Here is a 27,939-nt window from a genome sequence, read left to right as displayed (position 1 = left end):
GCAGGAGCAAGAGTGAGCTGTGATAAAAACTAGGAAAGAACAAGATAACAGCAGAGGTATTGAACAAGCAACATAGCAGACGAAGATGGAATATGGAAGGTTGATGTCAGAGAATGTTTAAGGTAGATATGAGGTAGATGGGACTGTGGGGGAGATACAGAAGTGAGAAGAATAGACAGAGTGGTGAACAAAAGAGAAAGTGATCATTAGTTGTGAAATAGAGGGTTGAACACTGTAGGAGATTGAACTGAGAGAACTCAAGATATGCTTCTCTAAGGGAAACGGACGGAGGTGATAATCAGAGAGGTAAGGGAGGGAAACTGGGAAAGATGTAGATGAACCGGAGATGGAGAGAGAAATGTGAGTGAATCATAGTGATGAAGTTTGAGGTAAAAGGCAAATTCTGGCTACAAATAAGAGTGAAGAACATGCAGAGGAAACCAGGAGAAATAGAGGGGAGACTCATCAAATACAGTAGTGAGAGAACAAGAGGTAGATGTGACGGGATATATGTGAGAATTGGTAAGAAGAGGAGGCAGCAGGAGTGAACAGGTGATATAGCTGTGAGAATAAGAGAAAGAGTTGAATGTAACAGGATTACAGAAGTGTGGTTAAGGCAGAAACTGGGAAAGAGGAGACTGCGTCACACAGTGATGTAGATAAACAGTTTAATTGATGAGCATGACATTGAGACGTGGAGGTTATAGGAAAATGGGAAAGAAGCCAATAAAAAAATAGCAGTTATGGAGGTAACAGGGCTCCTGAGGCAGAGCAATGAGAGGTAGAGGTGGTGAATTAAAGAAAAATAGGATGATAATGTTAGGAACGATAGCTCTTTTTTATTAATTGTGTAGTAATTGTAGGATTCATTCCTTTTAGTGGTGTACTTCCTGTAACATCACCAGGGTCAAAAGTCATGTGGCAACACTTTTAGGAAGACAGCAAAGATCATATAATGTCACTTCCTGTTATGTTGTTGGCGCGCCAAACGGCATTTTATTGACTCAATGTCTATGTTTAAAGACATGTGTTATAACATGTATATCAAAACTAAGGCAGCCATGTTTTCATCAGAGAGGCCTAATTGTTGCCCTTACACTTGCCAATATTCTATCACCCAAAAGAGGTAAGGTTTTTCAGGTTTTGAGCATGTAAATCTGCATCATAATGACGTCACAGGTGACCTCACATATGCAGTAGATAATATCACAGGAATAGACTTTTTTTTCTTTGTTACATGGATTATTGCGACGGGTGGCGTGCCTAGGACATCCTGACCGAAATCTCTTATTGTGCCCCACAAAGCATGAAAGCCGATAAGTACTGCTGGTCCCATCGAGTCTACCAACTTGGTATTTGCCGAACCATATTTTGTGTCCCCTTTTTGTTTTAGTTCTGCTCAGTGTCTCTGTCTGAGGACCAAGTTTTTTGACCAACTTTGTTTTTTGTTCTCAGATCCTTTCTGGTCTCCAGCCTTACCCATCGGTGCTCAAGTACTGTTATTTCCTTATTAGATTTTTCCTTTAGGAATAAAGAGGAGACAGAGAAAGAAGAACAGTTGAAAGTAGAAGGATAGATAAAATGGGTAGGGCGAGAATCAGAGAATACTAAAGAGATGAGAGGAAGAAAATAAAGAAGGAAAAGTAACTAGAAGAAGGGAGAGTAAGGAAGACTGAGGAACCACAATAAGTGAGATAGAAGGGAAGATGGAGAGATGATGACACAGGTAAGGAAATGAGTGAAAGTCTCAAGGAAAGGAAAATGAGGTAGAAGAATGGAAAGGGGAAAGGAAGAAGATGGCACTAAGTATAAGGAAGGAGATAGCTGATGGGAAGAAGGAGAAGAGAAAGGATGGGCAAGGGGAAATCAGATAATATTGTTATTGAAAGGAGGAGACGGATTGAAACAAAGAGTGAGAAAACAAAGAAGGGAGTGTAGAATGGAAAAGGAGCTGGGGAATGAAAACCTTCGCCATGAAGAGTCTTGCAAGAAAGCAAAATGGTGGCAATAAAAAAAAGAAAAGAAGGAAGGAGAGAAAAGAGGAAAAGGCTAGTATAGTGAAAGAAAAATGGACCAGCAAGGGGTAAGTCTAGGGGTGAATGAAAAGAGACTAGAGGCAAAGGGTGGAGAAGGAGAGTGGAAGAAAGGGGCACACAATGATATAAAGAAACTGAAAAGAGAGAGATGGTGGGGAGAGGGAGATATAGTGAGAAGGAAGGAACATGAGGATGGGGTCGCTGACAGTCAGTGATTTTGCATAGAGGCTGCCCATATGCCTCCCCACAGGGTGCCCTCGTAGAGGGGCCAGATGTATATTTAAGAGCTCACCTGCTGATGAGGCAGCCCTGTTGCTTCACCGTGATATAAAGGTGCTTGCTGTTAGAAGTGCAGATTGAGCTAAATTAAGGTCAACAGTAACATCTTGCTGTCAGCTTTGCTTTTCTCCTTCGACTTCCCCTAAGAAAGTTAACTTCTCACACTTTTATGAGACAAACCTAAGATCACTTGATATTTACCTGAAGCTAGTTTTGGCGTCTTGCTTTTTAGGTCTCACGTGAGACAGTGCATGTGCTGGCGCTTGCGAATAACTTTTGTTACTTTAGAAAAAAAATGAAAACTAAAAAGGACTTTTGGCCACTGATTACTTACCAATAGCTGGCTTCATTGTCGATCTTAGGGCCTCATTTGCATGAAACTGGCACATCGACATTGATGTGCTAATTTTCTAGCACCAGCCCCAGGCCCCTTAACAACAGCATGGTAGTGCTGTATTTCTGATACAGCGCTCCATGGCGTACTTTGGCACAGATGTGTCAAAAATTCTGTGGCATTTCTGTTGGCCCAAAAGTGGTGCAGTGCTGGGGTACCATCTGTAATCTGACGCTGCTCCAGTAACGCAAGGGGGACCATTGTTAAAAAGCCCAGTGTCACTTTAAAGTCTGCTCTGAGCAGGTGTTAAAGAAGTGAAGCTGTGAAGGCGCAGAATGGTGCAGTGAAAAGTAGTAAATTTTACTGCGCCAGTTCTGCGTTGCTTTTAATGTGGGAGCACCCACCCTGCATACATTATACCTGGTGCTTGTAAAATATGGCGCAGGGACTTAAAAACGGGCACAATGGTCCCACTGCACCAGTTTGTAAATGTGGCACAGAGTAGAGGACTGCTTGCGCCACCGCAGCGTCACAAAAAAGTTAAGCTACAGCAGCTCAGGGGGTTTGTAAATAAGCCCCTTATTTTCTTGCATCTCATTGGCGAGCATGCCAGTTTGTTGTTTTTCTTGTGTTTGCCTCTTTCCTGAAGAATTTTTTGTTTCTTGTTAGACAACTTGATTACAGGTTGTTGAGAGCTTTGCTGCTTGCAAAGTTGTTGTATCTTGTAGCTATTTTTCCAAAACGTGCAAATAAATAAAAATCACTTTACCATATCAAGGAATTTTCATGCTTCAATGTTGTCTGAGCTGCAAGCATTAAAACATAAGCCTTTTGACAACACTGATGATGAATAAAACATCCTCTAAACTATAAAACAGGTAACGCACAGCTTTTACTGTTTATGAAGCTATAAACATACTCCATTCCTTTAAGATTTGCTAGACAGTATCTGTTTTTAAGAATTAATGTTTGCTGCTGTGTCACATTTACTTGTTTATTACCTGTTATATAATTTAGAGGATGTTTTAGTCATCATCAACCACTGTTTTAAAAAGGTGTTTGTTTCACCCATACATTCCTTTACCTCTACCCACCACAAACCCTAAAAGCGTCCTGACCTCCCTTTACATCTACCCAGTCCCGAACTACACACCCCGGAACACTGAAATCACCCTTATCTCCCTTTACCTCTACCCCCTTAAACCTGTAAAATCATCCTTACCTCCGTTTACCTCTACCCATCCCTGAACCCTAAAATCATCCTTCGGTCCCTTTACCTCTACCCACCTCAACAAAGTACTGTTTTCAAACAGTTTAAGTTTCATCCTTACTTCCTGTTACCCATTCGTAAACCCTAAAATCAGTTACCTCTCTTTGTCTCTGCCCACCTGTAAACCCATAAAATAATCCTTTCTTTGTCACGTACTGCGCTGGACTTCTCACCTCTGGATTTCGGATTGGTGAATACACCAAGTCTTCTACAGGTCCTGGATACTCCCAGATAAGGGCGACCCCTTCTAGTAGCCACGGTGCCGCTTGACAGGCTACGCCAAAGCAGACCGTACCCTCCAGAAGGAGTCCCAGAGAGAAAAAAAACCAACACTGGGGAAAAAACCTCTAACAGGAACTCCTGAAGGAAAACAAGAATAAAAAGGACTTGACAACAGGAAACAAAAATAGGCAATATCCAGGGAACAAGGCAGGAAAAAAGGAACAGGCAAAAATATCCCAAGGCAAAAGCAGGAACAAAGAACAGGCAAAAATCTCCCAAGGCAAAAGCAGGAACAAAGAACAGGCAAAAATCTCCCAAGGCAAAAAACCAGGAACAAAGAACAGGAGCGAACAGCACAACCAGAAGGAAGTGTTTGCAACGCAAGGAGGAACAAGACTGACTGACTTATATACTGAGAAAAGGGAAGTGAAATCACAGGAAAGGGAAGTAACACCATCTTGGATTGGGAAAAGCCCATAGACCAGTATAGGAAAAAGGAAGTAGTATAAAAGGAAAACAGAGCATGCTGGGACAAAAACACGAAGAAGACAAGATGGACACAACATGGATAGAGACAGGCAAAAGGACCAACAAAAACCCACCACCAACAATAAAAGAAGAAAAAAGGCTACAAGTAAGTGTAGCGCGACCGGGAGCGAAATATATGCTTCCCAGAAAGCATAGTCAAAAAACGCAGGGAACGGCGCTCTGAATATCGGTAGCGCGTTCCACCCGCGAAGACAGAAAGAGACACCGCGTCAGAGCGTGGCGTTACAGTAGGTCCCCTCCCCGAGGCATCAGGTTTGTCAGGATGATTGTCAAAAAACAGGCGAACCAAACGGGGAGCATGGACGGAGGAAGCATCCTCCCAAGAACAGTCACTGAGGGGGTATCCTTTCCAGTGGACCAAAAACTGTAGTTTGCGTCGAAAAATTCTGGAATCACAGATCTCCTGGATTTCATACTCAGGCTGTCCGTTGATAGAAAGAGGAGGTGGACGTTGGAACTGGCGATGGTAAGGATCAGGAACAAAGGGTTTTAACTGGGACACATGGAAAACAGGATGAACCCTCCAGGTATGAGGTAAGCGGAGACGCACAACTACAGGATTCAGGTTGTGCGAAATTCGAAAGGGTCCATAAAAATGTGGTTTGAACTTATTGGTGGAAAACCGGGATGGCAGAAATCTGGAAGAAAGCCATACCTTGAGGCCCACTTGATACAAAGGTGCGGCTTGCCGATAACGATCCGCCTTTCACTTCATAGCTTGTTTCGAAGCTAGGAGAGTTGTGTGAAGTAGGCCCTGGATTCGACGGATCTGTCATGAAAAAGAAGTGACTGCAGGCACAGAAGAGGATGTTCAAGAAACAGTAGTGAAAGTCCTCGGATTAAATCCATACGTACAATAAAAGGGTGTGGTCTTGGTCGCACTATGTATTGTGTTGTTATAGGAGAACTCGGCAAGAGCAAGATATTCCGACCAATTGCTTTGTGTGGCATTACAGTAACATCTCAGATACTGCTGAAGTTCTTGATTCACTCGTTCAGTTTGCCCATTCGTTTGTGGATGGAAACCCGAGGATAAAGAAATCTCAATGTTAAAGAAGGCACAAAAGGCTCTCCAGAAACGTGATACATATTGAGGTCCTCTGTCCGAAATGACCTCTTGAGGAAGACCATGGAGGTGAAAAATATCTCGTAGAAAAATGCGACTCATTTCTGGGGCCGTTGGTAGTTTCTTCAAGGCTGAAAAATGGGCCATCTTGGTGAATGAATCTACGGTTACCATGATTACTTGGTTACCAGAGGAAGTAGGTAAAGAGCATATGAAATCCGTGGATAAAGTACACCAAGGAGCGGAAGGAACCGGTAAAGGTCTTAATAAACCTGCCACCTTAGTTCGGGGTGTCTTATTCTGGGTACAGACTGGGCATGCTGACACATAGGTTTCAGTGTCTGTCTTTAGCGAAGGCCACCAAAAAGATCGCTGAAGCAGCTCCTGGGTCTTCCTGATACCTCGATGACCGGCTATAGGAGAATCATGGCACATTTGCAGGGCTTCTGTCTGCACTTTCTTGGTAGGTAGGAAAAGAGCATGTTGATGATAGAAGTAGTTGTCCTTCTTCAGCAAAAAAGGAGTCACTCTATCCCATTCTGAAGCAGACAGAAACTGGTACTCAGATTGAATTTGTTCTTGAAAAGATTGAGTAGCTCCGATGATCCTACTAGACTCAATAAGATGTGGAGAGGAGTTCTGGGCTATGTCAGGATATCTGCGGGATAAGGCATATGCCACTAAATTCTGGAAACCAGGTATGTACGTGATCACGAATTCGTACTGGCTAAAGAAGAAAGCCCATCGAGCCTGACGACTGATGCGACACTGAAAGCTCCGAAGACACTGGAGATTACGGTGATCAGTCCTAGCTTCAAAAGGCTCTCTGGAACCCATCAGGAAATGCCTCCATTCCTTACAAGCTACTTTGAGAGCGAGTAGTTCTCGTTCCAGTACAGAATAATTTTGTTTGGCCTCTGATAGAATATGCGACAGATAAAAGATAGGATGTTCCAATCCATCATTGTCTTGCTTCTGCAGCAGAACTGCTCCAATAGCTCTGTCTGAGGCATCAGTCACAATGATAAATTTCTTGGTATTGTCAGGATGACGCAACACAGGTGCTTGGGTAAAGGCTGTCTTTAATTCTTGAAACGCGTGTTCAGCCTCCTTGGTCCAAATGAAGCCCTTCTTCAGGTTCTCTTTCTTAATTGTTTGTGTTATGAAACTTTGTAGGTGGGCAAAGTTCTGAATAAACTGACGATAAAAGTTTGATAACCCAAGAAAACATTGGTTTTCTTTAATGGACGTTGGAGAAGGCCAATCTAATATGGCACTGACCTTGTCAGGATCCATGGATATTCCGTGTTGATTAATACAAAACCCGAGATACCTTACTTCAGATTTATGGAACTCACACTTCTCAGGTTTACAAAACAATTGGTTTTTCTTGAGTCTTTCCAGGACTTGCAGGACATGACCTACATGGTGCTCAGGATCACGGGAATATATCAAGATATCATCCAAATAAATGACTACATATTGATTGAGTATATCAGAGAACACTGAATCCATAAATTGTTGAAAAACAGAAGGGACGTTGGTCAGTCCAAAGGGCATAACACGATACTCATAGTGCCCAAAAGGGGTACGGAAAGCAGTCTTCCATTCATCTCCTTCCTTGATCCGAAGGAGATGATAGGCACCCCGTAAGTCTAATTTAGTAAATATCTTGGCTCCTTGAATGGCATTCAATATATCCCTGATTAAAGGCAGTGGATATCGATCCTTAATCGTTATTCTGTTGAGTTCACGAAAGTCCACACAAGGACGCAGATCCTTAGTCTTCTTTGGGACGAAGAAGAGAGGAGCCCCAGCGGGGACGTGGAAGGAGCAATCAAACCGTTGTGTAAGTTGTCGTCTAAATATTCCCTTAACACCTTCTTTTCTTGGTCTGTCAGAGAATACATTCGACCGAAGGGGACGACTTCATCAGGAATTAAAGGAATAGCACAGTCATAACTGCGATGAGGTGGCAAAATAGGATTACTAGGTTTCTGAAAAATCCTGATATATTCCTGATAACAATCTGGAACCCCCTGGATAATATTGATAGAGTTAGTGTTATCCTTAGTTGACTGACAGGACCTTTTTGGAGTCCAATAAGAAGTAGTGGAATAACAATTCTGTTGACAAAATGAAGACGTTAGGGATATAGTTCGTGTTTCCCAATTGATATAGGGGTTGTGTCGGGCTAACCAGGGAATTCCCAAAATCATGATGTGATTTGGTGAGGCTATGAGATCAAAGCCAACGTGTTCTTGATGCCCCCCAAATGTCAAACAAAGAGTAGGAGTTGAGGCCACCACAGGTCCTGAGGTTAACGGAGAGCCATCCACCGTGTGAACCTGCTCCGGGGTTTCTTTAGGAATGCAGGGAATTCCTTTACTCGTAGCTCAGGTCTCATCCAGATAGAGTCCACTGGCTCCACAATCAAGGAGAGCCAGAAGATGTTCTTCTTGATCTTGTGAACTTTGTAACTTGACCGAGAGGATAAACAGGGTGGACATGCTTTCTTTGGAGGAACATATTGATGGTACTTCAGCTCCTCCCGTCTCCTTCCTCCTTACAGGGGATGGGAGCTGGCGTTTCCCGCAGGCCTTGAGGGATGTACCGGACAACTACGGATCAGGTGGCCAGCCTTACCACAGTATAGGCAAAGTCCCCTTCGTCGTCGTTCCTCCCTTTCTGACTCCGTCAATGGCCCACGAACCAGATCTATCTGCATGGGCTCTTTATGGGGAGGTGGAGAGGCTTCAGATGGACTATCTTCCGTTCGCCGACTGCTAGCACGAAAGGTACCGGGCTGGTATGGAGCTCTAGTTCTACGTCTTTCCATCTTGCGCTCTCAAAGTCTATACTCGATGTTCATAGATTGATCCATTAATTCTTTCAAAGAACAAGCTGGAGAAGAGTGTACAAGCTCATCTTTAATTTCTTCACGCAGGCCTCTGCGCAAAAGGGTTACGAAGGTGCGTTCTACCCAGGAGGTTTCAGCTGCCAGCTGTTTGAAGCGGGTTATATACTGCAGTACATCCTGATTACCTTGCTGAACGTCACATAGGGCTTCTTCAGCTGCTGCTTCTACCCCAGGTCTCTCAAACATTTGTTTGAAAACAGTCAGGAAAACAGAATAGTTAGCCAGGACTGGGTCATCCGCAGAAACCAGAGGAATCGTCCAAGCAAGCGCTGGACCAGACAAGGCGCTGATAAGATAGCCCACCTTAGTCTTATCGGAAGAAAACTGGAGTGGACGAAAGGCAAAGAAAACCGTCAGGGCGTCCAAAAATTCCTTCATCTTTAAAGGATCTCCGGAATATTGAGGAATAGTAGCAGATATGGGTGGTATGTCCATTGATCGGGAAGACAAGACCTGTTGTGGCGCAGTGTTCTCTGCCCGTAACTGTTGTAACTCTTGGGCTTGTTGTTGGACAGTCTGTAACATAGCTTGAGCATTTTCTGACACCTCTCCCTGTGGATCTTCCATGGCGCTCTCGCAACGCAGAATCTTTTGGCGTTGCAATCTGTCACGTACTGCGCTGGACTTCTCACCTCTGGATTTCGGATTGGCGAATACACCAAGTCTTCTACAGGTCCTGCATACTCCCAGATAAGGGCGACCCCTTCTAGTAGCCACGGTGCCGCTTAACAGGCTACGCCAAAGCAGACCGTACCCTCCAGAAGGAGTCCCAGAGGGAAAAAACCCCAACACTGGGGAAAAAACCTCTAACAGGAACTCCTGAAGAAAAACAAGAAAAAAAAGGACTTGACAACAGGAAACAAAAATAGGCAATATCCAGGGAACAAGGCAGGAATAAAGGAACAGGCAAAAATATCCCAAGGCAAAAGCAGGAACAAAGAACAGGCAAAAATCTCCCAAGGCAAAAGCAGAAACAAAGAACAGGCAAAAATCTCCCAAGGCAAAAAACCAGGAACAAAGAACAGGAGCGAACAGCACAACCAGAAGGAAGTGTTTGCAACGCAAGGAGGAACAAGACTGACTGACTTATATACTGAGAAAAGGGAAGTGACATCACAGAAAAGGGAAGTAACACCATCTTGGATTGGGAAAAGCCCATAGACCAGTGTAGGAAAAAGGAAGTAGTATAAAAGAAAAACAGAGCATGCTGGGCCAAAAACACAAAGAAGACAAGATGGACACAACATGGATAGAGACAGGCAAAAGGACCAACAAAAACCCACCACCAACAATAAAAGAAGAAAAAAGGCTAAAGTAAGTGTAGCGCGACCAGGAGCGAAATCTATGCTTCCCAGAAAGCATAGTCAAAAAACGCGGGGAACGGCGCTCTGAATATCAGTAGCGCGTTCCACCCACGAGGACAGAAAGAGACGCCGCGTCAGAGCGCGGTGTTACATTCTTCCCTTTACCTCTGCCCAGCCCTAAACTCTAAAATCATCCTTTCGTTTCTTTACCTCTCCTCACCCCAACACATACTGTTTTCAAAAGGTTTATGTTTCACCCTTACTTCCATTTAACTCTACCCACCATTAAACCCTAAATTCTCCCTTACCCCCCATTACCCTTACCCGCCGCTGGACCCTAAAATCACCATTACCCCCTTTATCTCTAACTAGCCCTAAATCTTAAAATCTCCCTTACCTCCCTTTACCTTTACACACCCCTGAACCCTAAGTTTTACTCACCCCTAAACCCTAAATCACCTGGACCTCTCTTTACCTCTACCCGCCTCTAAACCCTAAAATCACCATTACCTCTCTTTAACTCTACCATTCTTAGACCTGTAAAGTCACCCTGTTTTTCCTTTACCTCACTCAACCCTGATGCCTCCCTTTACCTCTACTGATTTGTAAACCCTAAAATCACTGTTACCTTCCTTTGCTTCTACTCACCCATGACCCCTAAATTCACCCATACCACTCTTTACCACTACCCATCTGTAAGCTCTAAAATCACTCTTACTTCCCTTTACCTCTAACCCCCTTAAATCTGTAAAATCCCCCTTACCTCTCTTTACCTCTACCCAGCCCTTAAACTTAAGATCACCCTTACCTCTCTTTAACTCTATACATCCCTTAAACCTAAAATCATCCTTACCTCCCTTTAACTCTACCCACCCCTAAACCCCAAAATCACTTTTACCTCAATTTACCTCTACCCCTCCCTAAACTCTAAAGCCACATTATAAAAATAATTTAATAGTTATGTTATTTAAAAAGGTAAAGGTAAAAATACCTATCTGTGTCATACTTACCTGCGTTGTAAAGACTGAATTGTAAAGGTTCCTCTTGGTTAAGGCTGTGTGGTAAAGGTAGTTTCCCTTCAGGCAGGACATCACTGTCCCCCCTAAACACTCTCCTGCCTTCATCCTAGTACCCCTGGGTGCACTGCCAGTTGCTTTATGCCCTTTGGTATGTTTGGTGGGCACCTTCACCTTTGTGACAGTTAGACTGTCACCCGAAACACCTTAATCTTTAGGTCTTGCCTAGACAGTGCATGAATCTTCTATAGCATGCACTCTTTTGCAAAGACATTCAACAGGTGGATGCAACTGGACAGCTGCAAATACTGTCACTCAATCCTCGATTGGTCCAGGTATACCTGATGACTTTATTGTTCTTCCCTGCTATGCCAAGGTACAATGTCCTTGTTTTTTAATGGGTTCACGGACAGTGGCAGTCCAGAAGCCTCTTACAAACTTGACTATACATGCTCTCCAACACTATAAGGAAATACTCCCCTATACTTTGTATATTTTATTTGTGACTGTTTCCCTCTAAGAATGTTTTAACTTAACTTGCCCAAATGGCATCTTCTTTGCCTGATGATTCTCAACAACCACTTGTGATTTCATGTTTGTGATTCTTTTTCACTTTGTAGGCATCCCATATCCTAAGCATTATCCAGTAAAGTTTGTGTGAAGTAGATGGATATTTCCTCTAGTGAATTCCCTTTGAGGGCCTTATAAGGACTTGGAGAACAATACCTTGCCTACAAACCTACTCCTAAATCCAAGCACTTATAACCTTCTCTAATAGTAGCACAAAAAATCATATCTCATGCTTGGACAGAGTCCCTTGTGTTTTTGAGACTTGGGCTTTTCTTAACCCTCATATTCCACACTAGGACTAAATTTAACACACTTCTCTCAGGGATGACATAACCCATTCGTTTTGACCTTTGACTGCCTGTACAACTTGTATCTTGTACCTGGGCTGACCCATATGCTGTGTATCTCAAACATGTACTGATTCTAAAACTCATATCACATTGAACTAAACCCCTGATTGCATGTATATCATACTTTGGCTAACCACCCCACCCCACTGTTGTGTATCCCACACTTGGGCTGTCCTATCACATATCATTCTTTCGATAAGCCTTAAATTTCAGTTTTACAGCCAAACCAACCATCCTCTTGAACCTTTCACACTAAGACTGGATAACTTCTATGTATGGCTCTCATAGTGAGTCTCTATCATTTATTCCAGTTTCTAAATCAGCTACCTTACTGCTATGACTAACAACAGTTGATAACAAAACCCGTTACCACTGTTACTACATCATAAAAGGCCTTGCAGGCCATGCTCCGAGGGCTCTCTGAGTGCCTATTAACAGAGCTCTGCTTGTCTGCTTTCAAAGAAAGCAGAAAGCACAGCTGCAGGAGATGGGAGGAAGGCTGAGAAGTGGTGGGGGATGGTCTAGGATAGCAGGTATGACTTTTTTTTTACCTTTGGGACAGGGATAGATAACAGAGGCTATATTTTCTATTGCTCCCCTATTACTCCTCCACCACTACATAGCAGTTGAAAGCAGGGACAGATGATTTTGGGGGCCGTACATAGCATAAAATGATAAATAGGGTAAAAAGTGAATCATAGGATGTTTTTCACCTCTGGGTTCTTAGTGACATCATAGACAACTCGGTCTTCACTCTTGTTGTCTATATGAACTCAGAACCAATGGTGTTAAAACATCCCCACAATTCACTGTTTCCCTTCTATAAATCTCTATATATCATACACTAGGGCTGATTATTTATTTCAGACTTGGGTTGACCAAATCCACACTATTTCACCCTTTGGTTCACCCAATTGTATACCTCCCACTTGGCCTGACCCTTTGATCTCACACACACAACCTACCCCTTTCTGTGTATTTTCACTTGAACTGACTTTGAGACTCATTCTCATATTTGGCAGACCAACTTGTTGTGCATCTCATACTCTGGCTGACCCAAGCTGTATAGCTTGTACTGATCCACATGTAGTATATCACACAGTTGGCTAAACTGAGCAGCAGTCTTACACTTTTATCTCACACTTTTGCCAGTGCTAACAATCTTATATCGAGATGGCTCATCCTGTTGTGTGTCTTTCTGTAGCTGTCTCTCCTGGGCTAGCAATCTGTTCTGTTCTTTGACCTTGCTTGACCTAGAAAGGCGCAACACCCTCCCTGAATCCACTTATCTCCACATTTGAAAAGTATGAGTTAGGAGCTGGTGTATACAACAAGGAATCCAAAAAGGAGGAAAACAATTCAAATGTATAAAAAACAATCAGAGAGACAAGGCAAAGAGCTATAGTTCTATGGCTAGATTTTAGGAAGTGTGGCTGAAGTCCAAGAAAAGGCTGAAGTCAATTTCTTGGAGGAATGGCAGACGAGCAAAGGGCAATTATAGCAGACAAAGGTGAAGAGACCACTAACTCAAACTTCGAAGAAAAAATTAAAAAAGGAGAAAAAAAATAGTACACAAGGGCAGACAAAACTTACCATCTTGCTTCGCATCCTTAATCTCCCTATGTTTATCCTTAACTTGCTTTTTCACCAATCTACATCTACTCCAGCCTCAGTACTCAGTTTACCTTATTTTCTCAGTTTATGCCCTCAGCTCTCCAGCTCAATCCTTCATCAAAGATTACCCCCATGACCCATTCTTCTACCAGAAACTCTCCATCTGCCCTCTAACAACTACTCTCTCAAAACACTCTAAGGGAATATTGACTCTTCTTCCTCAACTCTTCTTTACCTACCACATAGCCCTCCATCCACACATCATCAACACTCCTCGTCTCCTCTCTTTTCTAATGACTAATTGCATCTTTATCAATATCCTAGCCACAATCTCATGACTTATAAAATACCAACCAGGATCTTCATCGCAGAAAACTCGATGATGAACTAAGAGGTTTCCACCTTTGATGAGGCAATACTCACCTGAAGCTCATAATTAACTGCCTCACCCAATTTGCGAATAAATAGGTGTAATCTATCAAACATTATGACCTATGCCTCAAATCCATGCCTTCGCTGCACACAGACCACCCCCAAATGGTCGTGTCTTTCCTATGTATAGGGATCCACTATACAATTTGGCATTTGCTGCAATCTTTGGTAGTTCTGTCTCGTATACTATACTAGCAACCCTAACCTGATTATGCTTGGCATCTTTACTACCTAATTCATTAAACCTTACTTACTTCTACTGCAGCTCTTGCCAGAAACCTGGAAGAATTACTCCTGCTTTAGCATGTCTCCAGACTGCCATATCTAACATAATACCTTTACCCTGTACTCTAGGGAAATGATCTGGGAACAATACCACTCGCCTGGAGTTAGTGTCAAGCTATCTCTTTCACACTGGCAATGCCCAGGCACTTCAATGAATTTGTTTACTCCTATCTCAAATATGGATTGAGATCAGTTCCTAACAGAAAAGAAACCTTTCCAGCCTACAAGTGACATTTCAAGCAATAACTACTCCACATACAATCTTAACCATCCTACCTTCTGCCATAAACAGCTTTAATCTGTGGCTCTTGAAGGTATTGGATTATGTGCATCAAATATGAAAGGTTACTCTGTAAGTTTCAAACTCAACCATTTGTCCTGAAACGTGCCACCCTCAAAGTTTCTAACAAAACCCTAGAATGACCTTACATCCACAAGAAAATGTGCTGCAAAGTTCAATTCGAATACTGTTCCACAGACAATACTCATTCTGAATAATCCTTTTTTCCCACATCTGAAGAAAACAGTCTATGATCATCACAGAATTTAACAACACAGTCACCACTGCCCCTGGTCTGATACCCCTTCAATTACTATTTGACACACAAGCCACCCACTTCTGAGAAAAGGCATTGGATTTTGACAAATACTTTGTAACAAACTCTTTCCATTAACCCAAAGACCAACCACCAGTCAATAGTCCCTCACCTTACCAAGAATGTCATCTATCAGATACATACTTTTTTATCTTTGACAACATGTTAGACTCAAGGTGGTACTGTAGGTTCACAATAATTTGACAAAGATAATTAATTTGAATTTAACAGGATAGCTAGAACTACAGCTAAACCCTAACTTAATTAGAAGAATGTCTTCTGTTCAGAGATTAATTCTAGGATTTTAGTAGAGGCCTGCTCATGGTATATTATAAAATTGCTGTTAAAACACGGATAGGAACAAACATTAAATGAAACAAAATAAAAACAGAGCAGTGTTACACAATGACAATGGATCAAATATTCTAGCAGACTTGTTTCATGGTTCTCAAAACATCAACAATCTCTGTGCGAAGTAATAATATAGACACTTGCTTTAGAAATTACACCAATTAAATGACTTTTTGACTTTTGAAACACCTTAGAGGCATTTTTGATACAGGTCAATATCCCATCTAAGACTCAGGTTTAAGCAGCAGTGTTCTCATGCTTTTGCTTGCCCTGATATCTGGCCTGTGCACAATTCCTCCTTTCTTCACATCTTAATACAAGTATTACGCTTTCAACTATTCTGTTTTTTGCTCTATGTCTTCCAGCACAGTCTTCTACCCAAGCCTCATCCACTGTTTTAGTTGGCTAAGTACTGTGTGCTTCTACTAGATATCTGAGGTATTGGTGGGCTCTGTTGTATCACCACCAGTGACTCTGTTCTACGGGTCTGAGGGGAAGAGTTTCCAGTTGTCTGACACCTGCCTCTGCACTGAAAAAATATTTCCTACTGGAAACTGAAAGGGGAGTTCCATGGGTGTTGCTTGGGGTGTTCCCATGCAACACCCATGGAACCTAAAGGAATCTGACGTATTCTCAGATTTACAAGTCTGGGAATGCGCCAGGTTCCTACGCCACCTCAGGGGAGACGTAAGAGTGATGCAACCGGAAGAAATATCTTTATTTCTCCCCATTTTTCCTCTTTCTATGTGTGCTGCATTCTGCGATTGTGATTGTTTTTGAGAAAACACCTCTTGTGATTGTTTTTGTACAGGAAGGTGTCCCTTCCTGCACAAAAACAATTATCCCCACCACACAGGCACCCATGCAACATGGTGCAAGGGTGCCTGCGTTGGCGCTAGGCAGCAGTTTGTGCACCAGGGCAGGGAATTTCTGTGCTTTTACAGTGGCGTAAGGCAGTACAGCAAGGCACTTGCTGCGTCGCCCTGCGCCACAGGCTTGGTAAATGAGGCCCTGAGAGTCTTAGCACAGATGAAGATATGACGTTATTCCTGGGTATTCAAAAAGTGGGCTAACCGAAGATATTCATGATCTCTTTTTTCAACAAACGAGTAATAGCAGGATAAGTCAGGATAAACTAACAATAAAAATTGGTGACACTAATAATACATTGTGCTTCTTTGGCTGGTGGGAAGGATGTTCAAGAACACCAGTGAATCCTTTTGAAAACCAGACCACATTGAGGACATGTCTAGATATTTGATATTAGCCTCTTTAAGCTCACACTTTTCTAGGTTTGATGAGACAACGTTATGATTGCTTAAGTGCAGAAGTACTATCTGGGTCTCTATGAAAACAAAATAAGTTTGAGCTGATGGAAGGCTAGTCCTAGTACAATTAGTTACAGGGGGCTGTCTCATGGCAGCGTTCTCCATAAACAGAAGTTGCAACTCTGCATTTTTTTAAATATAGGCCCTCATTAAGACATTGGCGATAACTGCCGCCTACCGCCACGTTGACGGCCACCAACATACTGCTGCCTTGGCTACCAGCCATCCACACGTATTATGACTGTCAACAGCATTCCGCCAGAAGACTTGTGGAATACCGCCAACGGTCATGGCGGCGGATGAGCAATGATACGGCCTGTTGGTGTTTTGCTGGCAGACGCTGCTGCTGACTGCAGCGCTGCGTCCCGTCTCCAGCCGGAGGACCCCCAGCAAGCAGGTAAGTCGGGTTGTCTGACAGGAGAGGGGGTGAGGGGTGTTGTGTGCGTGTGTGGGGGTGTTGTGGGGTGTGTGTGTGTGTGTGTGTATGTTTTGGTATGCATGCATGCGGGTGTGAGTTTCGTTGAATGAGTGTGTGAATGACTGAATGTGAGTGTCTGTGTATGTTGTGTGTTGTGAATGCGTGCGTGCGACAAAGTATGTTGGTGTGTGTTGCAGTGTGTGGGTATATGTGTGCATGCGTGGGTGGATGTGGGTATGCGTGTGTGCATGTGTGTATATGGATGCGCATGTGGGTGTGTAAATGTGCGGGGTAGGAGAGGAAGGGTGGGGAAGGAGTTTGGGAATTGGGAGGGGGACGGGAGACCCCTATCAGTGTTAGGGAAGGGATTCCCTGGCACTGATAGTGCCTACTGCCATGGTTTTAGTGGTGGTAAGATTGCCACGAAATCCATGGTGGTAGGTGGGGTCATAATCCCGAGGGTGGGAATGTAACGGCCGCCTGGCTGGAGACTGAAGTCTCCAGCCCGGCGGACGTTACCACCCTGGAGGTCGGTGTGTTAAAGTGGCTGTCTGTGTTGGCAGTTACCGCCGTGGTCATAATCCCTTTTTTACTACCGCCGGCCTGTTGGCGGTATTAACGCCGCTTTAACACCGCCCGCCAGGGTCATAATGAGGGCCATAGTCTTTAGTAGAATATAATAAGGATTCATATCTACACTGAAACTGAGCTAGAAAGTCATTGACATAGCACTGCCAACCTGTCATGGGCTCGTTGCAATGAACATTAAGCCAACTCAGACTTGGAGAGCTCACTGCACAAAACAATATATAAAGATAAATCTTTCGTTCATTGTTTCATTTTGCCTAGTCGATGCACATCTGGCATTTCACTTGTCCCACAGTTGGCTCTACAAACCTGGCATTTGGCAGTATTACAGAACTTGAGTTTTGAATGGGGAATCCTTATTTTCAGTAGCCATCTGTCATCATCATCATCATCATCATCACACACATTCAGTCAAATTTAACCATCAAAGCAATACAATCACAGCTAAAATAACAATAAATGCATAATAAATACAAGATTAAGGTAAGGTTAAACAATCAATTAGTCATAAAAAAGAAAAAGAAAACATGTATGCTAAAAATCCTTAGCGTACTTCCCCAATAAGTTATCTAATCGCCTATATAATGATAAGAAACTATCTCTCATTGTCATCCGACATGCATCAAACAATGGATCACAATCATCATAAAATTATTATATAAAATCAGTATATAAATAAATTTAAGAACTATAAGACAGATCATTTTGGCTTTATGTGCCATGTGGCCGCAAGGAACTTGCTGATCGCACAGATTAAACAAATGGGGGTATCTCTCATTATCAGTCTAAATGCATCTTTACAATGTCTCATACCCATATTCCTACAGGCTGGGCGGATCCACTTCTGCCGAGTTATCCCATAAGCAGGACAAATAAACATGAAATGTACTAGAGTTTCCGAAGTACAATTACAACTGGGACATAGATCAGTTGTCAATGCAGGTCGCCACATACTAGTAAAAGACCTCAAAAGTAAGCACCCATACCTGAAGCGGACATACAAGCTTTTGCTTAATAAATCAGGGATTAAATCAAGGAATGGTTCAAAGTGAGGGTGCCACTTGAAGTCAAGAAATTGGGATGCCAGTCGACCGTGTGACGTACGTATCAAGTACCTGTTGTTTATGAGCCCTCCTTAGATTATAGGGTTGACTCCAAAAGTCCCTAGGTCCCAGAATGTGAAGCCATCTCACAATATAATTCAGCCAAGGAATAGAGAGTGCATTAGGCCTCTCTAAGATATCTTGTACGGACTCCTTGTACACAGCTAATTCCGGGTAGTCCAGATTCGTACCCAGTAAAGTAGGGGTCTTAGGCTATTACGTCAAAAATGCGGGAGAAACCAAGGTCCAAGAACATTGGGATCAATGAGGTATTACAAGGGCATGCCAAAAGGGATCTTATAAAACTGTTTTCCCCCACAGATAATTTGCTAACATTTGAAAATCCCCAAATCTCTGCACCCTAAGACGCTGCACCCTAGGCCTTCTCTGGAAAGATTTTGATAGCTGGAGAGACACCTTTCGCAATGGTAGATTTATAAAACAGCAAAATAGCCCCAGATCTGTGTGCTAAAAGTGCTGTACTCTTGTCAACCTGGGCCTCCCATTGCATATTGTTACTTATTCTTACCCCCAGGTAATCGATAGAGCTTACCTTACTTAAGGGAGCCCCACTGAGTAAAATTGTACATCTTTTGGTGGGGCCATAGCCAAAGGTCATAAATTTGTTTTTACTAGAGTTAAGTTCCAATCCATAATCTGCTCAGAAAGCGCTGAATCTATCCACTAGGACCTGCAGGCCCATAGGAGTTTTGGAAATTACAATTCCAACCACCTCATTCATAAATAAAGAAAAAAAGAGTGGGAGCAAGGACACAGCCCTGACATACCCCCCTCCTAATATCCATTCGATCCGTAAGTTCCCCCTGGCTACCCCATCTCACTCCCCGGGGCACCAATTCTGTTCAGGACTTCACATAGCTTCCCTCTAGGGACAAGGTCAAAAGCTGATCTTAAGTCCATGAAGACAACGTACAATTTTTGTTTTGCTAAAATGACATATTTCCAATATAGCAAAGAAAGCCTAAAGACCTGGTCCATCGTGCTAATTTTTAGACGAAGCCCAGCCTGAAGAGGGGATAAGGCCTGAGTGTCTTGGACCCATTCCATGAGCCGGTCTAAAACTTGCTTAGCAAAGATCTTTTGCAAATTATCGATAAGACTAATTGGTCTATAGTTGCCTGGTGAGCCTACATCACCTTTTTTATATGTGGGGATTATTTCCACCCCAAGGCACGTGTCCGGGATAGGGCCGTCTGCTGCTATGGCGTTCGATAGTGTATTTATATACCACGTCCAGATAACAGGTTCAGATTTGAACAAGTCCCCCGATATCTTATCAGGACCGGGAGCTTTAGCTAGTCTCAAGGATTTAATGGCTGCTGTGGTTTCAACCAGCGTGAAAACAATATCCTTCGCAGAGCCTTCAACAGAGAGTCTACGTTCGTCACCCCCATTACAAATAAGGCCATGTTGTGCAGGGGCAGCGTAAATCTCTGGCTGAATGTGCATGGTGATTGTGTCGTTGCCCCCTCTATACCTACTGGCCAGCAACCTCCAGAAGGAACCATCATCTCGATTCCTGACTGAATCCAGCATCCTTTGCCAAATCTCATGTTCTCAAGATTTGTTTGCTAGTTCTAGGGCCTTGGTGTACCTGAATCTAGCCTTTCTAATCTCCCCCTGTGAATGCGTTTGGAGGGCTAATTTTAGATTGGACCTTGTATGGGTACAATCTCTATTAAACCATTCCCTGGATTGAGTTTGATCAGAGGTATGCCTAGGGGAGGTATTCTTAGAAAAAATGCCCTGTAAGGTACTTGCCATTTTTGCATGGATACTCAGAATTGGGATGTTATTGATCTCTTGCTCACAATAACTAGAGAAGAGTTTAGGAAAGGATGCATAGATTGCCTTGATCGTGAAGGGATCTGATATTATTTTTGGCCAGCTAACACAAGTTTGTCTATGATTCAGAAGAGGAATGGAGATGTCAGTAGTCTCTAAATTCTTAACTCTTCTAAATACACAGTTGGATAAGATAAGGCACAAAGGATTATGGTCACTATCATGACGAATTTCAACCTTCATGTCTAAGGTGCTAGTCCAGAGCCTCACGTCCACCAGAAAATATTCAATGGTGCTTGAGGAAAGCCCACGCTTAAAGGTTGGGCACAATTTGGATCTGATCTAGGGCGACCATTGCATTCTCTTAAACCATATCTAAGGCAAAGAGAAGCCATCTGTGAGGCGACACAAGAGCCGATGCAAGAAACGTCCTCCTTCGATTGAGGAATACCCCAGTATTCATCTTCTTCAGCTGTCAAATTACTAATGAGGTTCTCAGATTCAAAAGTACTGTTCATATCACCCGCAACCACCAGAAACCCTGATGGGTGCAGGTGCTCCATATGTTCAACCAAGTGGGCTAGCACCTTGGACTCTATGCCTTGTGGAACGGACCTTGCATACACATTAACCATATTCACTATTAAACCAGGTTGGAATGTAAGTTGGACTCCCATTAAGTCATGTGAATTGAGGCTTAATGCTAAGTGGTCACATTTTAATTTTTTATTCAACAAAATCGCAAGACCACCTTTTGGTATGCCAAAAACCCCAGAAGGGGGTTGGGCCAGGGGAAAGTAAGTTATAAACCCATCTAAATAGAACGCCTCTTCGGCCCAGGTTTCCTGAAGTAGGCATATCTCTTAACTATCAATAAAATTAACCCACTCAGGATCTCCCAACTTTTTCCCTATTCCAGCCACATTCCAAGACATAATGGTAAGTTCTGGGTATACGGTTTTAATCCTAGTTCCAGAGTATGAAAAATTCTCTGAATTTCCAGGCCGTTCTTCTCTACCAACCCCAGTAGCTGCATTAGTACACAAGGGGCAATATTTAGTCAATCCAAATCGGATAACGAAGGAGAAGGATTCTCTGTTATGTTTATTGGACGGCTATTTGATAAAGCTTGGGCCCCACTCGCATGACCATCAGATAGGGTGCAACACCTACGAGCCTTGCCTCTGGGTGGGTGCTTGCAGAGACCAATACTGGTTCCGCTGCCGGCTCTCAAGGAGCCATTCCTTATATCAAAAGCAATGAAGTTGTCCACCATAGTTATATCAGTGAGAAGAATTGAAATAAAATAAAATCCCGATAGACTATGTCTGCACACCTCCAAAATATCAGATCGGATAACCGAGAGGCATTTCCGTTGTGTACGTATCCAGTAAATGACTTTATTAATGAGAGAATCATGTGTTTCTTTATAGCCATCTGGTAACCTAGGGACCCCTACCATGTAAATATAGGCATCCTTCCTTCTCCAATCTTGTCTCCCCTTCATATCGCACACCTTTGTATGTCTAAGGGGGCCATGGGAGGAAAGTCTGGAGGAACTGGCAGGCACCTGTACACCTGTATCTCCCCTAAAATCTCCAGGGGTAACCGTTTGGCGGGAGGTGGGTGGTTCCCCTGAATCGAGTATATATTTATTTTTGGTTAAGACTGAATAGGGCGTTCGCTCCATATTGGCTGGCGCAGATAAACAGGACACTTTCCCCTTCACTATCGTCTCTCTTGGCCTTGCCCTAGGCTCGTGGCATACGGGGCAATTTCACACTTGGCCACTAACATCTGGTACATCTTGCATACTTAGCCCCCCAGTCAACACAGGATTAGAGTCATCCTCCTTGGACAGTTTACAATTGCATGTTGCTCTCTGTTCGGCTAATCCAGAAATTGTATTCAAAATTGTTAATACCATAGACTTTAAAACGTCTAGCTTCTGGAGAACAATTGCCAACTCAGATGCTCCATCTGATTGTGTCTTCCAAATCTATTTCCCTGTATGTAGTTCGTCAGAGGCTAAATGCAAAGGACATTCTAGACTCCCATTGAAAGTAGACAAGACTGTAAATCTATTTGTACAGGAAATCTCAATAGGAGTTGTAGCCCTCTGACTAGAAGGTAAAACGTCCCTGGCTTGGAGACATTCAGTAGATGTCATGCTCAGAGCAGGTCTCTTCAATGGTGAGGGAGTTGGTGCCTGAATTTTAGGGGGAGGGTGAAAATCCGCTTCTACGGATAATTGGGAAGTCTGGGATATTTTCTTGAAAAGGTCAGGGATCCTCCTGTGTGAAGATTTTTCAGGGTTTGGGGGGCAGAGTTGGAAGAGCTCCTCAAGATTGCCTCCACCTCCTCAAATAGTGAGTCAATAGCTTTGAACTGGTTCCTGCTGGTATTGGAGCATCCATCCACTTTCCCACTTGGCCGTTTCTTGTGTTTTTTGGCTCCAGAAGGGGGCACTGGAATGTCAACTGCTTTCCGCTTCCCCATAGCTTGACTCAATAACAGGAAATCTTATGGGGGGGAGAAACTGATACCAAAAGGCAGTGCCGTAGGTCTCCTTGCCTGGAACACTTAAGCTCTGAGGCCAAGGGGGATGGTCCAGCCCAGACTCGAGCAACCGACGACGGACTTCCCCCACCACGGGAATCGCGGCCCCTAGACTGGGGTGGGGAATACTAGGAGGTGAAGTCCTAACTCTCCTAATAGTTAAATCAGCCTCCAGGCAAAAATCTTGGGTCTCAGAGGGGTTGCCCAGCGCGGCCTCCAACGGTCTTTGACAGGCGTGGACACGCAGCGGGCTATGCGGCGTGCTTTAATGCGCCCGCGGGTCATGTCCAGCCCCCAATCAGCAGCAGAAGACTCCTGGGACCGTGAGTCCTACCAGGAGAAGTGAGGCGGCAGGCAACGGGGCTATGCGGCGCGCATTAATGCGCCCGCAGATCAAGTCCAGCCCCCAAGCAGCAGCAGACTCCTGGGACCGCGAGCCCCACCAGGAGAAGTGAGGCGGCAGGCAACGGGGCTATGCAGCGCGCTTTAAAGCACCCACGGGTCAAGGCAAGCCCCCAAGCAGCAGCAAACTCCTGGGACCACGAGTCCCACCAAGAGAAGTGAGGCGGCCTTGCTCCTCACAAACAAATCTGAACATCTATATGATATCAATTAAATTTGCCCACAGCCCTTGTTTTCCTTCCTAAAATTAATGGTTCACACTTTTCCTCTCCCTCTAAGTCGATCTTCAGTCCTGCCGTTCTTCCTTTCAGTCTAATCTCCACTCTATAGCCCATCTCTTTCAAATTCCATATGCTCTTTCTAGGGTTGGCTCCATATCTATTATTGTTTTACTTTTTATCATCAATACATTTCCCATTAATGCTTTTACTCACATGCTCTGCCTTATTTGTTTAAACTTATGCAATGCACAGCCATCTCCATGTTTCATATGCTGCATGAGCCCCTTTCAAGATTCCACTGTTCCCTGTTTGGCCCTCATGCTATGTGATGATCTTTCTGACTCCCATTTGACTTTCAAATACCTTTACTCTGTTTATGATATACAATACATGATGGTCGTTCACCGCTTTTCCCCTATCTTTAAACTACTGTTCAGAGTTCGCTTCATAGGACCTCCGTTAATTATGTGCCCCTGTTATTACCTCTGTGAATCATTTTGAAAAATACCTCTATATTATAAATACATCAAAAGACCCTTTTGTCTTCTTCAGTCTCATTCCAGTTTCCCTTTTTATAAGCTTTGCCTATGATTTGAATAATTTATTTTCTTTGCAATTTTGCTAAGAATTATTTGAAAATGTATCTCTTCGCAATTTCATAAATTGCATATTAACAGCTTTTCTCCAAACATACGATTTTTATGCACTATTGGGTCCATTTTGAAAGAGCAATACTTACTGAACAGTTCTTAGTTCTAGTACGTTCTGTTTAATTCCACAGTTTCTATACTCAGTGTCATCATCATACTTAACAGCTAGTTTAACCAAGGCTTTGATTCCTTCCCACAGGACTGTGAGAGAACACATAGGAAGAAAGGGAAGTCTCGAATGAAGATAGATGCTGGGCAGATTCTGGTCGTTAGTTCCAGTGTTGTTACACCGCCCCGGCATAACAGCTTTGAAGGCAGCATGAAAATGAAAGGTAAGACTAGAGTAGATAATACTAGTTCTCGAATAAATAGTTAGGCAAAGACAAAGTATATGCATTAATAAATTTTGATGCACAAACTGTGACAGCTGCAAGGGATTAAAGTGTATTCCTGAAGTCATGAAGTAATGTAAAATTGACTAATGAATGGTTACATTTGTGTAAAGTCCAAGAACACTGGAAATGTGATTTATGAGATACAATCTCAGTTGAGAGGTTTCCATAGATTCCATATTGAAGCTAAAGGCTGTTCTGCAAAAACAATTAGACACATCAAGTGCACCCTGGAAGAAAAACCCTTGTAAAAGTAGGGGTAGTTATAAAATGCAAAAGTAGGGCAGTGATCAGAACGTGATATGCACAAAAAGTCTTGGATGGTAGGAAGATTGTGAAAATGTGGGTTTGTGACTTTTTCTAAATTGCCCCAAAAAAGAAGCAATTTAATGGTGGTCCTTCCAGAGCCTCATTCCAAATGGAGACAAAAGCTATTGCTGAGTCCTGCCTGTGTGAGTATTTTTTCATTTCCGACCTGGATGTGGATGTGTGCCTAGCAGTGCCTGAGCTTTCAGGCACATGTGGGGCATATTTACAAAATAATGATGCAGTTTGGCAGTGACAGACTGCATCATTAGAAAAGTGCAGGGATGGATCGTATTTCCAAGATGAATGCAGTACAAATCACACAGTAGATTTTGAACTGGATCCTACCCAAAAGAGCAAGCCACTTTAGTTCTTTCAAGGTTTAGGTATGAGCTTAATCTTTCTTTGACTGATGATTAGTGATTTGTACTGCATTCATCTTGGATAAACCTGATAACCATGCACTAAACTCTACAGGGGATATTTACCAGCCCTTAGCGCCACCAGAGCGTCAGGTTTTTTTATGCAAAAGAGCAAGCCACTTTAGTTCTTTCAAGGTTTAGTTATGAGCTTAATCTTTCTTTGACCGATGATTAGTGAAGTTTCATGAAGAATGGCTTTGATTAGTGTTAATGAGGACTCTATGAGGCATGTGAATAGTTCATTACCTTTGTCAAAGTGTGGTATGCAGAGGGCCTTGTCTGGGCCCGGCCGTTCCTAAGAGGGAAGAATGGCTTGTTTTGCACAGCAATGTAATGACTATTGTCATTGTGTTTTTGTCTTGAAATAGCCCTTCAAGATCAGAGAAGGGTCCTTGAAAAAGCCTAAGTGTTTAGCAGAAAATGAAAGGTTGAGAAAAAACTCATATTGTTCAGCCACTCCTGGACAGGCAATCCTTCATTTATGGTGGCAAACGCAGTCTTTGTTGTGTAGAGTTATAGATAAACTACAATTATCCAGGTTTGAATATGATATCCAAGCAGAGTCTGAGATTAAGGATCTCATTAAAGAGTAGCACTTTAAAGTATGTTGCATGTTTTTAGTATGTTGTTGGACAGCAGTGTCTTGTGGTGCACGTTTAGAATGCAGATAATGGAGCAATAACGCCAAAGGATGCAAGGATTAGTGGGATTTTGAAGGATTCATCTGTACAAATTACGTTCTGAAAGAAACAGGGCTGGCCTTATCCATGTGTGAATGGAGGGCTTCATGTAGGACCTTGTTGTTGACAGAATTGAAGGCTTATGACAGGTCAAGTGCAAGAAACAGACAGGGTATGCAATGAGCTTTACAATTTATTAAAATTAGAAATTTGTAGATTCCTAAGTAAATAGGTATTGTTTTTCAATTAGAATCATTACTATACAATCAGATAATCAACAACACACAATCCAGCAAATATTAATCATGAAAAAGAAAGGGAATACTGGCACCAGCAGCTTCTATGCATATTTAGTTAGGGGCTTATTTAGTATAAAAGGTAGAATTCAGGTTAAGAAATCACACCCTCCAACTGGACAACAATAGACTAAGTGAATATAAGTTCATTAGATTCATTGTCTATATAACACTTGTATTCTACACCTTTCATTTTGGTTGCACTTTATGATAGTATACAATTTCAATATCTTTCAATGATTTCAGAAGACTTGGCATGAGCATCTGATTACCATCTGTAAAACGTTCTAGAATTGCTTTAGAAACATCTCAAATCCACAGTCTTCTAAATAATGGCCTAAACCAGTGGTTCTTAACCTGTGGTCCTGGGACCCCTGGGGGTCTGCAAACCCTAGTTAGGGAACCATGACTGCTGAGAAAATTAAATATTATATTCATCATCATCAAAGCTTTATTCTGTTGAAAAATACAACCATCAAAGCACATAGTAAAATCAACACATCATGAATGTCATAAAAAGCAGTAAATATACAAAACAATCTGATATTCAGATATCCATAAAAACAGATGCATAGTTTTATAAATCTATAAACAAGTTAGTGCAAATGAAAAAAAAATAGATTACCATTTATCAGTTAGGAGGCAGAGACATTCAAATTCCCCGTTTACGCCATATGATGGTTAGATAGCGGCTTACTGCAAAAAGAATATAACTGAAGTATCACTTTTGAGGATCTTGAAAGCAGTTACGTAAGACCGCACCCCAGTTTAATACACACAGGTTGTATATAATTTTGATGGGAATTAGGTAACCGCGGCAGAAGAAAACAATATTTTTCTCAGTCTCAGAGGTTAACCCACAAAGTGGACATAAATCAGATGAAGGATCTTTCTCCACCAGCAGGTGAAAGATGTTAATGGTAGAATACCATAACAAAAGCATACATGCAAACTTTTGGAATGGAATGGCATGATAGGATCGAAAAAAGGCTTGAAATAAGGATGATCTTTATTTCAAGGAACTGTTTCATGAGCCGCCCACTAGCCTCACAAAGTACATACTTTTCATGTATGTAGTCCCAGTAGCAGGTCTTGAGCCTAGCCAAATCAGATTTGCAAATTGTACGTTGGTTATCCCCAAAACTTAGCAAGCCAAGTTTTGAGAGCCAGTCATACACAAATTTAAACCAGCGTATTTGAAAGGCATTATTATAGGACATTAGGTCCTCTACAGACTCATTGTACTCTTTTTGTTGCAGAGTAGCCCAAACCCGCACCCACTGTGCCAATGGTTTCAGGGAGAGCACATCCAAAATTAGTTTGCCTCCAAGGTAAAAAAAAAAAGAGCGGGAGTAAAGAATTGCTAGCCAGGCAAGCAAGAAGTGATTGTTCAATGTCTTTTCAGTCATGACACAGTATGTTAGGGGTCAGAGTATCCCCATATCTCTGCTCAGAAAACAGTGGTACTTTAACTTTAGCCCGATAAATTTCCAGGGTTGGGAGATCGAATGAGGTTTGGTGCCCTTATATAACCGCAGAATAGCCCTCGATCTGTGCTGGATGAGAAGGACACT

The 27,939-nt window shown here is 42.7% G+C and overlaps 1 protein-coding gene across 1 annotated transcript in view; it reads left to right on the top strand.

The window, feature by feature from the left end:
* LOC138247253 (ubiquitin carboxyl-terminal hydrolase CYLD-like) overlaps positions 1-27,939 on the top strand; it is a 357,524-nt gene that overhangs the window by 24,582 nt on the left and 305,003 nt on the right. The window contains exon 2 of the mRNA XM_069201980.1: positions 24,469-24,601. Within this exon, the coding sequence (XP_069058081.1) occupies positions 24,469-24,601 (133 nt within the window). The remainder of the gene's footprint in view (positions 1-24,468; positions 24,602-27,939) is intronic.

Source organism: Pleurodeles waltl, chromosome 7 (genome assembly GCF_031143425.1).
Source record: "Pleurodeles waltl isolate 20211129_DDA chromosome 7, aPleWal1.hap1.20221129, whole genome shotgun sequence".
Classification (NCBI taxonomy): Eukaryota; Metazoa; Chordata; class Amphibia; order Caudata; family Salamandridae; genus Pleurodeles; species Pleurodeles waltl.
This window is presented reverse-complemented; position numbering and strand designations above follow the sequence as displayed.